The 13,317-nt window shown below is 50.7% G+C and overlaps 1 protein-coding gene across 23 annotated transcripts in view; it reads left to right on the top strand.

The window, feature by feature from the left end:
* Positions 1-13,317, top strand: part of CAMK2G (calcium/calmodulin dependent protein kinase II gamma) — a 55,148-nt gene that overhangs the window by 15,273 nt on the left and 26,558 nt on the right. For all 23 annotated transcript variants that reach the window (XM_044916077.1, XM_021699850.2, XM_044916074.1 and 20 more), the window contains exons 4-10: positions 4,569-4,623; positions 5,512-5,577; positions 8,023-8,095; positions 8,244-8,346; positions 8,780-8,863; positions 9,289-9,383; positions 9,987-10,109. In XM_044916077.1, coding sequence (XP_044772012.1) covers positions 4,569-4,623; positions 5,512-5,577; positions 8,023-8,095; positions 8,244-8,346; positions 8,780-8,863; positions 9,289-9,383; positions 9,987-10,109 — 599 coding nt within the window. The remainder of the gene's footprint in view (positions 1-4,568; positions 4,624-5,511; positions 5,578-8,022; positions 8,096-8,243; positions 8,347-8,779; positions 8,864-9,288; positions 9,384-9,986; positions 10,110-13,317) is intronic.

Here is a 13,317-nt window from a genome sequence, read left to right as displayed (position 1 = left end):
CCTCTCTGGCTGCTGTACTTGAACTCAGAAGAATTTTTGGTGCAAGGAGCCAGGCATCCCCAGTTTTCTTCCCTAATAGACATTCTATCCCAGGAGTTAAAAAGCCTGCTGGAAGAACGAATACTCATGTAAACCGCAGAGTCTGGGTGACAGCGATGTGTCAGTGTAGGTTCATTGATTGTAACAAATGTGCCAGGCTGGTAGGGCATGCTGATGGTAGGGGAGGCCATGTGTGTGGGGGCAGGTGGTATGTGGATGCTTTCTGGACTTCCTCCTCAGTTTTGCTATGAACCCTAAACTCAAAAAAATAAAGTTTATTGGTGAAAAAAAAAAAAAAGCCTGTTGGTTATGAGGCATTCTGCGGAACCTGAAACAGCTTTGGGAGAATGGCCAGAGGTGTGGAGTGAAGAGGAGGGGCCGGTAGTCGTCCTGTCTCCAGCCTGAATGGAGCATGTTCTACCTGTGATCTGCTTGCTCCCTGCTCTAAATTCCTCTAATGAATAGACTCTGTCTTCCTTCGTGCTGAGCTGCCCCAGCAGGTTCAATCACAGTCTGGCATGATGGTTTAGAGCAGTACTACTGAAACTTTTATGTGCTCAGGAATCACCAAGGGATTGCATGAAACTCGGGTCTGATTCAGAAGGTCTGGGGTGGACCTGAGCTTCCTCGGGAGTGTGGTCTCCAGGGGAGGCTCACACTGCTGGTCTGCGGGCCGTGTGCGGGGAAGCAGGGTGTGTGGCTTTGCGATCGTGTCGTCCATGTTTGCGTGTGGGATTTGCTGGTCTGGAGCTGCAACCTCCAGCAGAATATTTAGCCTCTTCGTGGAGTTGTGAGAGGGTTCAGTGGGTAAAGGAGGCCTCGGCTTGGAAAGAATGGAGGCCATGAAAACAGGATCTCCAGCTACCAGAAGTGACCTTCCCTAAATCCTCAGCCGCAGCTCAGTTTGCAGGGTATTTAAGCCAGGCTGCCATTTATCTTGGACCCAGGCCCCATTCAGCTAACGCTAAATGGAGCAGAAACAGGGGCAAAGAAAAAGAAGAACACCTTGAATCCTGACCAAGCAGCTCCTAAATCTCTGCCTCGGGCAGTCCTGCCCACCTGCTCCTGGGGGGGCAGCCTCAGTCCCCCACTGGCCCCCAGGAAGCAGGACCTCCTTTCCATCGTGCTATTGCTGCAGACACTTTTAACAGTGACACTTTCTCAGAGCTTTTTGAGCCAAGATTTGCTAGTTAAAATGTGGCATATTGTTGGGTGGTTTCTAAAGAACCGGAAATAGCCACCGCATTTGGGTTATGGCGTTGTTAGTCCTTTAAGGTATGAAACGTCAAGTGAAGGTATTTAGGTGTTTGGGCCGTTTTTCCCTCCACAGTTTTTAAAGAAAAAGTAACTAGTTTTATCGCTGAAATGCAGCAGATGCTTTATCATTCTTTTCCAGGTCTTTCTGTCTGTGGACTTGGTCTGGCCCTCCTTGGCCTTCAAGCCATATACTGTGGGATGGACTGAGTGTCAGGTTATTTTTTTCCCCACACATCCATAGCATCCTTCACTTCTACTTCGTAGCCCTTTCCGCAGTAGTGCGTAGTGACATATTTGTGTAAGTGCCAGTTTAAAGCCCATCTTCCCCATTGACCCGGAAGCTCTGTGGCCACGCCTGCTTCTGGAAAGGCGCCTCATGGACACTGTTGGGCGGAACAGAGTGGCCAGAGCTAGTGGGGACAAGTTGGAGTTCCTTTGCCTAAGAGGACAGAGAAGGGGACTCCTCGCAGGCAATTCCACAGTATCAAGGATCTTGCTGTCAGTTTGTTTTGGGTTCAAGTCTCAGTTCGGCCACTTAGGATGACCTTGGATGAGTTCCTTTCGGGGCCTCGGTCTTCTCTCCTGTGAGATGGGGGTAAGAGAGGTAACGTGAGAGCTCAATAAAATAACGTATGTAAAGCACTTAGCACAGTGTCTAGCACATAGAAACAACTAAGTAGTGGTGCTCACTTGGGTCATTATTATCAAGATTCTGCTGGATAGGCACTTAGGGTGGCACAGTCAAGTTTTTCCTCTTGTTCTCAGTTCTCTTAATTTTCTTTACAAATGGAAAAAAAAAAAAAAGCATCTTGTTCAGCTATGAGGCCTTTTGCACCTGTCCTTTCTTGTCTCAGTGGTACCTTGCTCTGGGGCACACATCAAAGCCATTCTCTGAGCTGAGTGGCCTGGAAGGATTAATCTTCCACTGCGGCTCTTCTCTTCTGATTCCCCTGCCCTGCTTCCTCCCACCTGGGCTCTGTGTGTGGCCTTCCTGGAGAAGGGCAAGTGCCCATGCCTCCCCACCTCGGCATAGGCCTGGGCACCTGGACTTTGTGCAGCACTCTCAGCCCCGCTGTGTGGGACGAGGGGGCAGGCCCAGGGGTGGGGACTGGCAGAGGCAGGGCCAGGGGGCAGGACTCCCCTGGGAGTGGTTGTTAGCATCCTACCTGCTCTACTGTTAGTCCCCTCCCTAATGAGGCTGGTCTTTAGCTTCTGGGACAGCTGATTTCCAGGGGATTATTTGTATTACACACTTTAATGCTTTTTAATAGCAAATTTTTAATTAAATGGAAAGTCCTTTTGGACACGAGGGAACGCAGCTACAGCAGGACTCTGTGCGCAGCACCGACTCAGACCAGAGAAGCGCACGTGGGAAGAGGGCTGGCAGGGCTTTGGGGGAGCTCACTTGAGCATGCCCGGGTTGATTAGGGTGGGAGGGAGGAATGGGTCTGGCTGTAGCTCCTTCCTTCTGTCATCTGGGGGCCTAGTGAAGTATGAGCTTGCTCGCCCAAGTACGGGAGACGGCAGTTGGAGGAGGAGGGATTTTTGAAGTACCCCCTGCCTTTGATCCCAATGGTAAATCACAGTTGGGGGTGGAATTTGGGATAACCAGATCAGATCAAATAAAGCAGGCAGTAGGAAGTGTCAACAGTCAGTAGGCCCTCCATCTAGCCCTGGCAGGCCCAAGTCCTCATTTTTGTCAGCTGAGGAGAACCACGGAGCTGTAGGAATGGCCAAGTGCCTGTAATTTATGATCTTGCTGTGGTGGGAAAGGCTGTAGGGAAGCGCCCCAGCCCTGAGGAAACAGTCTGACACCGGAAATGGGACCTGTCGTGTGGGGCAGTTGGCAGGCTGGGTCCCGCCAAGGAAGAGACATGGTGACTCCTGTGTATCCGAGAACTTCACCGGCCAGCTTGGTGTCAGGCCCTTCCTAAAAGTGCTCTGTGAGGTGCTCCTGAAACTGCCCGGGGCTGGCGTGAAGGTCAGACAGAGGTTCCGCATCAGGAGGGTTCAGGTGAGGGAAGGGACAGGGACAGTCTCGACAGCCTGCCAAAGCATCGCCTTGTGTTTGCATGAGAATGGTTCTCAGGGGTTGGCATTTAAGCCCGAGGTGGCTTTGTGGGCAGAAGCTTGAGGAGGAGACCTCAGAAGACATTAGGCTGGTTTTTTGCCCAGGAGCTCTGGAGGCGGGAAGTGGGAATGGATTCTGCCTGCAAGCCTTTGCCGGCAGCTGGTGAGCTGCCCCGCTCTGCTCGGTGCCCTGGCCTCCCAGACCAGTCCGTGTTGCTGCTGTAGGCATGCTCGTGGGTAGTCTCTCTCACAGGCCCCATTGCTCTGGTGCCTGGCTGTGTGGGCTACACCACATTTCTTAGAGGAAGCGGTGGGGTAGACCCGTCTGTGGAGGCAGAAAGAGCTGGCTTTACATCTTGACCTATTGCATCTTTGGCCTTCGGTAAGATACGATGTCTCTGAGCCCCCAGCGTCCTCATCTGTGGGATGGGAGGAATCCTCCTCTTGGGGTGGTCGTCCGGAAGAATCAACTCCTCAGGGACAGCCACTTTGTCCTTCCATCTAGCATGGAGTCCCACACGTAGCAGGCACTCAGTAAATCCTTGTAGAATAAGTCATGTCTGCAAAGAGCCTAACCCCAGGCCTGGCATATAAGAAGCGCCGAATAAACAGTGATTGTTGTCCTTGCTTGAGTCTGCATGTTGCCTCCCATGCTCACCATCCGTTAGCCTCACTCCCTGTGACTTCCCACTGGGTGTTACCTTTCCAGCTTCTTCCCCACCCTTTAATTCCCCGTTTCCCATCTACTCCTGTGAAAGGGCTCTCGGGCCCTCCGGTCTTGTCATCCTCTGTCCCTCTGCGGTCAGCCTCCCTCGGCGCCCCTTGCTCTTGCCCTGCATTACACCGTCATGCAGCAGATCCCAGGACCTCCTTCTTTGGGACTAGCCCCTCTGGGAAGGTTCCTGCTTCTCTCTGTCTTGTCTTCTTAGCCACAAAGCTTCTCTCTCTTGCCTACGTCTGAGGCGGTCTGAGGTGGCAGCCGGAGCACTGGACCCGGGGTCTGGTTGTTTCTCTGCTCTGCAGCCGTGTCACCTCATCTTGGGGGTGGGGGTGACAGGCATGTTGCCACTTCTCACTGCCACTCCTTCAGGAGATCGTCCAGGGAGGCTGGCAGGCTGGGGCAGGGGTGGGGTTGCTGAGGAGAGGAGTAGGTTTCCAAGGTTTCTCTCTGTTAATCTCTGTCCCCATCTCCTCTCTTGCAGTGCGCCTCCATGACAGTATTTCTGAAGAAGGGTTTCACTACCTCGTGTTTGACCTGTAAGTGCCACTTTCTGAGGGTGTGGGGGCCTTTCCCTTCAGCTGGCTCACCATGAAGGCTTGGAGAAAGACCTAAACTGGGTCTTCAGCCTCTGCCGAGGGCCCCCTCTCCTTTGCCTGAGGGAAAGGATTTGATTTTGACCTTCCTCTGGTAATGGGCAGGTTGCGGAGGGGACCTCGTTGCTCACTCACGGTCTCCCCAGGGCTCCAAACCCCCAGATGGCATTACTCTCACATTTCTGTTCAGCAGCACACCTTGTGCAGATGCTTTTTTTTTTTTTTCTTGTTTCTTGTTGTGTTGTCCTTAGTGGAGAAATAGACTACAGCTCTTCGCATGACCTTAAAAATTCTGGGAAATTAAAGGTGGCTTTTATTAGTCATAAACTGGACTCCACTTGGTCTCTCCTCCACTTTGGTTGTGGTTAAATATCTCAAAAGTAGCTCTTCACCTCCTGGAAATGCCTCTCTGGTATTTTCAGGATTGGGTCTCTGTGTCCTTGATCTCATTATTCTTCAACTTTAGGAGTAGGTCTGTCCTTCTTGGGCAGCTGTGTATCTCAGTATTGATATTGGTCTCAAATAAAACTATGACTTTCTGAGTAGGTTGATAATTTTCTCTTAGATCCCTGTATATTCATCTTTGCCTGAGTATTAGCTAATCTGTAGATTATAGACACAGAAATGTGCAGGAGGAAGGGAGGGCCCACGTTACCCCAGAGAGAAGCCCCACGTCATTGAAGGATGGAACATGTTTGGGCTCTCAGATGGAATGCATGTGGAGTTGGGATTTCTTTAAAAGCTGTTCCGTGGTGTGACCTGTTGCCTGTTGGATGCTGGGATTGGCCAGCTGACCTGCTTCCTCTGACCCTCTCTGTCTGTTGGTTGCAGTGTTACCGGCGGGGAGCTGTTTGAAGACATCGTGGCCAGAGAGTACTACAGTGAAGCTGATGCCAGGTGAGACAAGGACCCTAGAGTTCCGGGTGAGTCTTGGCCACTTCAGGGGGACAGGCTTTGTGCCTGTTTGAAGAGTCTTTGGATATAGATCAGAAGATCTTCTGTCTGGACAAAGATTCCATAGAGCTGGACCTGGGCTGCATTTTATGGGTGATGTTAAAAGTTAGAGCCGTCTTTTTTTTGGCAGAGGGGAAGCACTTGCAAGTCTCCTTTACCCTTTCACCCCAGAAATACCTTTTCTTTGCACTACTGTGTACTTGCAAGCCTGCCCAAGGGCCCTCCCTACCCCTGCTTCTTTCCTTTGACAAATTTTACTGTGTGCAAGGCACTCTGGGGATGATCCAGAGATGGAGAAAACGTGGTTTGTGTTCTGAAGGAGTGTAAACATCTGGGCTAATCAACCAGGAACCTTCTCAAAAGAGATTCCAGCCTGGATCCCTTAGTCTCTTGACCACCACGACCAGCCCTGGTGTGGGGCACCTCAGGCGGGAGGACCGTTCCTTGGCCACATACCTCAGCCCCCCGTGGCAGCCCTGGCAGAATTCTGCCCACACCACAGCTCTCGGGTGTTTGTGTGGCCTGTCCTTCCCGCCTCGGCTCCTCCCCCAGGCCCCGAGTTTTCTCCGAGGGTGATGTCCATGCAACCTGGTTTTGATCATCCTGCCTGCAGCTTATCTGGCATATGTGGCAGCTCTGGCTGCCTCTAGAGAGTGGGGGAGTGCAGCTTCCTCACAAATTTCTCAACCCTGAGAGGCCAGTGATTGCTGATCAACTTCAGATGCTTTAGCCTCAGGAAAACTTCTCAAGTGGGGAGATGAATTCCAGTGCCGGCAGGGGAGGACCAGACCCTGGGGCAGGAGGAGGCGGTGACCGCCCTGGGAGCCTGGCGGGGAGGAGGGAGGGCTGGCCAGGGGGAGGGGAGGGGTGGTGTGTGACTGTACCAGTGGGCTTGGCCTGGCTCTGCTGGGACACTTCGCACTTTTGCCATTTTTGGCCAGAAGGCTCTCTCTGCTAGCCTGGCTCTGTTCTAATTATACATTTCTGTGGAGACTCGCCTCTTCAGCTCAGTCTTAAAGTCTCTGTGGCCTACTCATGGGCTGTGTTCTGAAGGGAGGCCTGAGCCTCAGCCTCCAGGAGCCTCGTAAGACCCGTTGGCTCTTGTGGAAGCCCCAGAATCAGATTTTAGAGAAGGAGTCAGAAGTCCGGGTCACCAGCCGAGCACCTCTCTGCAAGCCTGCTGCACGTACCTGCCGGTACCTGCTGACGGGGGCCTCATTCTCTAGGCCCGTGATCCTCAACCTCAACACCACGAACATTTGGGGCCAGATGATTTCTTGTTGTGAGGGCCACTCCTGTGCACTGTAGAGTTTTAGAAGTATCCCTGGCCTCTACCCACTGGATGCCGGTAGCATCTCCACCTTAATTGTGACAACCAGCAATGTCTCCAGGCATTACCAGACGTCCCCCAGTTTTCACCATTGCTCTAGATCGCCAATGCTCCCTGCCAGGAGTTTGACTGCAAGTGTGGCAGGATGTTTTGGAAGGTGGGCAGCCTGATTCAGGATGGCAGTGGGGGTGCCTGGCTGGCTCAGTTGGTGGAGCATGCGACTCTTGATCTCAAGGTCGTGAGTTCAAGCCCCATATTGAGTTCAAACCCCGCACTGGGCGTGGAGCCTATCTAAGAAAAAAAGAAAGAAAAGAAATCGCAGCTGAAGGTGACCCTGGGTTAGTTGTTTTTTTTTTTTTTTTCTATGCAAAATCATTACCAGAAATGCTCTTCGGTTGCCCTGTTTGGAACCTTCTTAAGGACATCTTTTCTTAAAGGGGTCTGTGTACTGGGTTTTATCTCCCCTACTAGATGATAAACTTCAAGGCAGGCACTAGGTCTTACTCATCTTTATAGTCTGTGTGGTACCAAGCACAGTGCCTGGAGATAGTCAGTCAATGTTTAAATAAATGAATGAGTGTGCCCCCCCCAGCAAAACAACTGAGGTACAGTTGTACTATCCTTCCTAAGATGCCACCACAAACCTCTTCTCCAAGAACAGAGTTACTATAGGGGGAAGAAAAGAAGGAAGGGGTTGGATGGTCTCTATTGCTCAGGAGTGTCCCCAGTCTCTTGGAAATGGACTGGTGGTATTGGCCCTTTACCGTCTAAGGAGGCATGGTGAACTCTGTGCTAGTCTGTCCTCTATCTAGTGTCTATCTGGTGTTCTCTATCTAGCCTTTATCTAGTGGGAGACCCTGGACAAACCACTTAATATGCCTGGCCCTCAGTTTATTCTTCTGTAAAATAGGTTGAACTAGATGATGTCCAGAGTCCCAAGATTTTAGCTGTTGTTCGGTGATTTCCTTGTGACTCCGCAACCCAGAGTTCCATGCTTTCATCTGTAGTGTGTGGTCCTGGATGAGTGGCTGACATTCCTTCTCCTTGTGCTTTTGCAGCCACTGTATACATCAGATTCTGGAGAGTGTTAACCACATCCACCAGCATGACATCGTCCACAGGGACCTGAAGGTACTACCCAGGCTCCCCCTTCGCCTCCTGCTTGTGAAGCGTAGGCGCCACCTGGTGCCAGGTGGTGGGACTGCGGGGACCCAAACTAGGCTTCCCCAGGGCCAGAGGGTGGGTGGGTGCCTCACGAGGTCTTCTCTTCCTCATACAGCCTGAGAACCTGCTGCTGGCGAGTAAATGCAAGGGTGCCGCCGTCAAGCTGGCCGATTTTGGCCTAGCCATCGAAGTACAGGGAGAGCAGCAGGCTTGGTTTGGTAAGAGTGACCCTGTCTTCCTGGAATGTGGCCCCCGCCCTTCCTCCTCTTCCTGATCTGCTTTCCTCTTTCAGAACTAGAAGCCAGACCCTTCACAGTCCCCGTCTCCTCAGAGACTGGAGAAGGGGGTGGAGGGTACAGAGCGGCCCCTGGCCCTAGGCGACTCAGTGCAGTGAGTCTAGCTGTTGTCAGCACCGCATTCTTGCTGCCCCTGGGGAGAAATGGGAGTTCCTGGTAGGCACACGGACTTGCCCTCTGATTTTATTCTGGGCACTACAAGAAACCCAGCCTGTCATCTCTCGCTGCCCATGTGCTGAGAGCTTATATAGCAAAAACAGCAGGAACGAGGAGGGGCTTGGGGGGAAATTGCTGATGTGGTTTTAACGACAGAGAAAGTGGGTTCAGTGTGCCTCCGCCCTTTCTTCTGCTGCAGGTTTTGCTGGCACCCCAGGTTACTTGTCCCCTGAGGTCCTGAGGAAAGATCCCTATGGAAAGCCTGTGGATATCTGGGCCTGCGGTAAGCCCATTCCACACTCTCAGCTTTTTGGTGTTAAGGGCCCTCAACTTCCAGCGATGGTGAGAAAGAAGCATCGCTATTCCTTGTGGGCCCTACAAGTGTGGGGCGTGTGTGAAATCATGGTGTTTGCTCTAGTGTCCCCGGGATGGCTGTTCTCATCACACGCTCCGCCCCAAGTGTTTCCTGGGTTATACTGCATCCTTCCTAAAGAGGGATTGACCCACGCCTTAGAGGATGGGTTACGTCTAAAGAGGTCCCCGATGGGGCTCGGTGACATGGGGAGTGAAGCACAGCATTATCAGCTGATGGCCACTTCAACCTCCGGTATAACCTTGACTTTCTGGGTGGCTGAGCCCTGTGTGGCTTTTCTTGGTTCCTCAGTGAAGTCGGTGACTGACCCCGATGACCTGTGTTCTGTCTCGTAGGGGTCATCCTGTATATCCTCCTGGTGGGATACCCTCCCTTCTGGGATGAGGATCAGCACAAGTTATATCAACAAATCAAGGCTGGGGCCTATGATGTAAGGACTGGTTTGTTCTTGACCCTCGGGCTGTATCCACAGGAGGGGGCATGTTTAGTGTGTCATGGGATACAGGGAGTGTCAAGGGACTTTGAGGACCCAAGGATGGGCATACAGGTCTCGATGCTTGCCACGCCGTATCCCAGGAGCAACTTTTTTTGCACAGCCTTTCTTGGTAGCTGTAAAATCGAGGAGCCCACCGAAGCTCTTTGATCCATTATTTGCAGAGAATGGCCTGAGAAGTGTGGTGTGCCACATAACATAGGGACAAGAAGTGGCGTGGCTCCCCCCACTGCCGTGGGGCCTTGGGCACGTTGTGGAGCCGCCGTTTCCTTCTAGTAAGGAGATGGGGTTGAACCAGAATATGTTGGAGTCCCTGCTCTGACCGGATATTCTGGCGTTCTAACCATGATTCTTCTTCCTCGCCTGGTCTTTAAGTAGGCACAGGTACTGGGATGCCCCAGGGCTTCCCCAGCTCTCTGCCGGGCAGGTTTAGATAGCACGGGGTATCCTGCTTGTAGGAGTTGGGACAAAGACAGAGCCTCCGTTTCAGGGTGTGAGGCTCACAGATTTCATATGCCTCCTTTCCCTCTTCCTGCTTAGTTCCCATCGCCAGAGTGGGACACAGTGACTCCTGAAGCCAAGAACTTGATCAACCAGATGCTGACCATAAACCCTGCAAAGCGCATCACAGCTGACCAGGCTCTCAAGCATCCATGGGTCTGTGTAAGTGTCTTCACCCAGGGTGGAGGAGCTCAGGATGTCAGCCCTCAGTGTGCCCTCAGTACTCTCTTCACACTCCTGTTTATGAGCAGAGAATGATTGTTCTGGGCCCTGAGCAAGGACCCAGCAGAGAGGGAGGGATTCAAGGAAGCAGGTGGCCTCGTTGGCTTCAACCTATCTCTCCCCCACTTAATTGTCAGATGTGACTTAGTTCTGAATGAGGGCTCTGGTTGACCCTTGAGACTCTAGGTAGCTGATGAGGGAAAGCAGCTCGCAGAACCTAAAGTGAACTGCCAAGCTTCGGGTGCATATTCAGATCTCAGCTGTCAAAGCTGTAATGGAAATGTGACCAAGATCCAACAAATAAACAAAAGGGGCCTCTGGGCAGTTAAAAAGAGCATCTTGAAGTTCGTGACTGGGAAAAAAAAAAAAAACTCACCCTAGACGAACCCCCACCCCCCCTTCCTATCGGGCTGTCAGTGTGGATCAACATATTCTGTTTTCATAAACACTTCTGCAAAATTCTATAAAGTGAAATGTCTGTTTTCAAACTAAGAACAGGGTCTGCTACAGTTAGGCCTCCTGACAGCCACGATGCATTTATGTATTTGTCCTTTCCCACGTTTACTGAACGCCTCTTCAGTGCCAGTCGCTGCATGGGTCCTGGCGATACCAAGATGAGCGAGGCGTGGTCCCTCCCCCCAAACATCTTAAAAATTATCTGGGGAGCTAGGCACTCAAACAGGCAACCATTCTGCAATGTGGCAAGTACATAAAAGGATCTAATGAGTGCACAGGAACTCTTGCCATCTGGTGAGCAGTGAGATTACTGAAGGCTGCATGGAGGAGGTGACCCCTATCCTGGTTCTTGGCAAATGGCTGAGAGTTCCTCAGGATGATAACCTGCAGGCAGAGGTTAGCATGAGCCGGGGTGAAAGGCCATGGGAAATTGTGGCAAGTTGAAGGAATGTTAAGTAGTTTAGTTGTAGATGAAGATACGCCTACAAAAATGCAAGAGAATGAAGCCAAAAAGATTCCATGACATACAAGTTTCTGCCTAATGAGTTTGGATTTTATTCGGGAAGCATAGGGAACCATTTAAGGGGTTTAAAGAGGGAACAAAGGGGCGCCTGGCTGGCTCTGGCGGTGGAGCATGCAACTCTTGATCTCGGGGTTGTAAGTTCGAGACCCACGTTGGATGTAGAGATGACTTAGAAAAAAAGTAAAATCTTTTTTTTTTTTTAAGGTTTTATTAACTTATTTGACAGAGAGAGCGCACAAGCAGGGGAGAGTGGGAGTGGGAGAGGGAGAAGCAGGCTCCCTGATGAGCTCCCTAGCCCAATGCAGGGCTCAGTCCCAGGACTCTGGAGATCATGACTTGAGCCAAAGGCAGATGCTTAACTGACTGAGAGACCCAGGCGCCCCAAAAATAAAATCTTTTAAAAAAATGAATCCAGTTAAGAAAGGTCACTTTGGAAGCTGTGTACAAAATGGAACTGAAAGGAAAGGAGGCTGGGGCAGAGAGTTCAGGAAGCTGTTGTAATTGCCTGAGCAAGACCGAATGAGGTCTCAGCTAAGGGTAGTGTTAGGAGCCTGGGTGGCATGGCAAGGAGTAGACAAATTTGAGAGATACTTGGTAGATAGGCTCAAAAGGATTTAGTGACCAGTTGAACTTAGAGAGTGAAAGAGAGCAAGGGACTTGTGGGGACTGCCAGATTTTGAGCTGGTAAGAAGCACGGAGTTGTGCCATTCACTGACTCAGAGGAAACCCAGAGGAAGAGCCAGTTTGTGAGAAAGGATGATGATCTTAGTTTGATTGAGTGTGGTGTCTGAGGACCTCTAGCTGGAGATATCAGATGGGTAGTCAGAAATGTGGTTCCAGAGATTAGAAAAGAAGTCAAAATTGGAAACGCAGGTTGCGGTCGTTTCTGTGTGGGTGGTGTTGAAATAAATGGGATTGTTTTTATGCTGATGGAATTCCCACTGTGGGTTTGTATTTGCTTCAGTAAGAGAAGGGATGGCCACTGAACACCAGCATGGAAAGACAGGCTGAGTTAGAGGGGCCAGCAAAGGAGGCTGGGAATGAGAACTTCTGTGGCAGAAGGAGGTTCAGGAGCAGGAGACCCTAAGAAACAGGAGGTCTCAGTAAGGGAGCGTCTGTAATCAGATGCCACAGAGAGTCCCTGATAAAGATGGGAAAGAATCCATGGACTCTGACCAATTAAAAGCCAGTTTTATTTTTTATTTTTTTTTAAAGATTTTATTTATTCATTTGAGAGAGAGAATGAGAGAGAGAGAGAGAGAGAGCATGAGAGGGGGAGGGTCAGAGGGAGAAGCAGACTCCCTGCCGAGCAGAGAGCCCGATGCGGGACCCGATCCCAGGACTCCAGGATCATGACCTGAGCCGAAGGCAGTCGCTTAACCAGCTGAGCCACCCAGGCGCCCAAAAGCCAGTTTTATTATTTCACTGACAGAGGCAGTGGAGGGAGAGACCAAAACCTTTCTTCAGTGAGGATGAAGAGAGAAAGAAATGGTACTATAGAGAGAAGATGATGAGTCAGGAGAGTTTTTAAGTTTTTGTTTAAGGAGAGGCTTGAATATAGTGTTTAGACTGCAGAGATGAATATAGTCTAGAATAAGGGGTTTAAAATATTGACTCACTGAGGAAGCAAAGATTGGGATAGTAAAAAGAGGTTGAAAGCAAATGAAAATCACTTTGTGGACGGGGGTCTGAAGTCGAAGGAGTTCTTGCATGAGGATCTCTGATTTCTCTTTGTGGAGAAATTTATACTTTGGAGGAAGAGGTAAAATTATAAGACTCAGAAAAGGTAGAGGGGGTTGGGAGACTTGCTTTGGAAACCAGGAAAGGGAGTGGGCCAGGGGTGAGGAACAGGATTGTGGGGCAGCCCAATGGGGTTATGGGCACCAAGCTGCATGTTGTAGGATTTATCTTCCTAGCAGGCTAGCAAGGACAGCAACAGCTAAGGGAAGGGGTGAGCAACTTAAAACGGGTACTCAAAAACTAGGGATATACTATGTTCTGGGAGTCATTTTTGGAGTCCCCACCCTCCACCAACTTATATAACTCAGTAGCCCCTGAGGATGTCACTATATTATGATATTATGTAACAATTGATACTGAGTCATCAAGGAAATCATTGTAAATCATTTCCAGTGGACTCTTTAAGGAAGAAGGAAGTTACATTGAAGA

The sequence above is a fragment of the Neomonachus schauinslandi genome, chromosome 6, assembly GCF_002201575.2.
Source record: "Neomonachus schauinslandi chromosome 6, ASM220157v2, whole genome shotgun sequence".
Classification (NCBI taxonomy): domain Eukaryota; kingdom Metazoa; phylum Chordata; class Mammalia; order Carnivora; family Phocidae; genus Neomonachus; species Neomonachus schauinslandi.
This window is presented reverse-complemented; position numbering and strand designations above follow the sequence as displayed.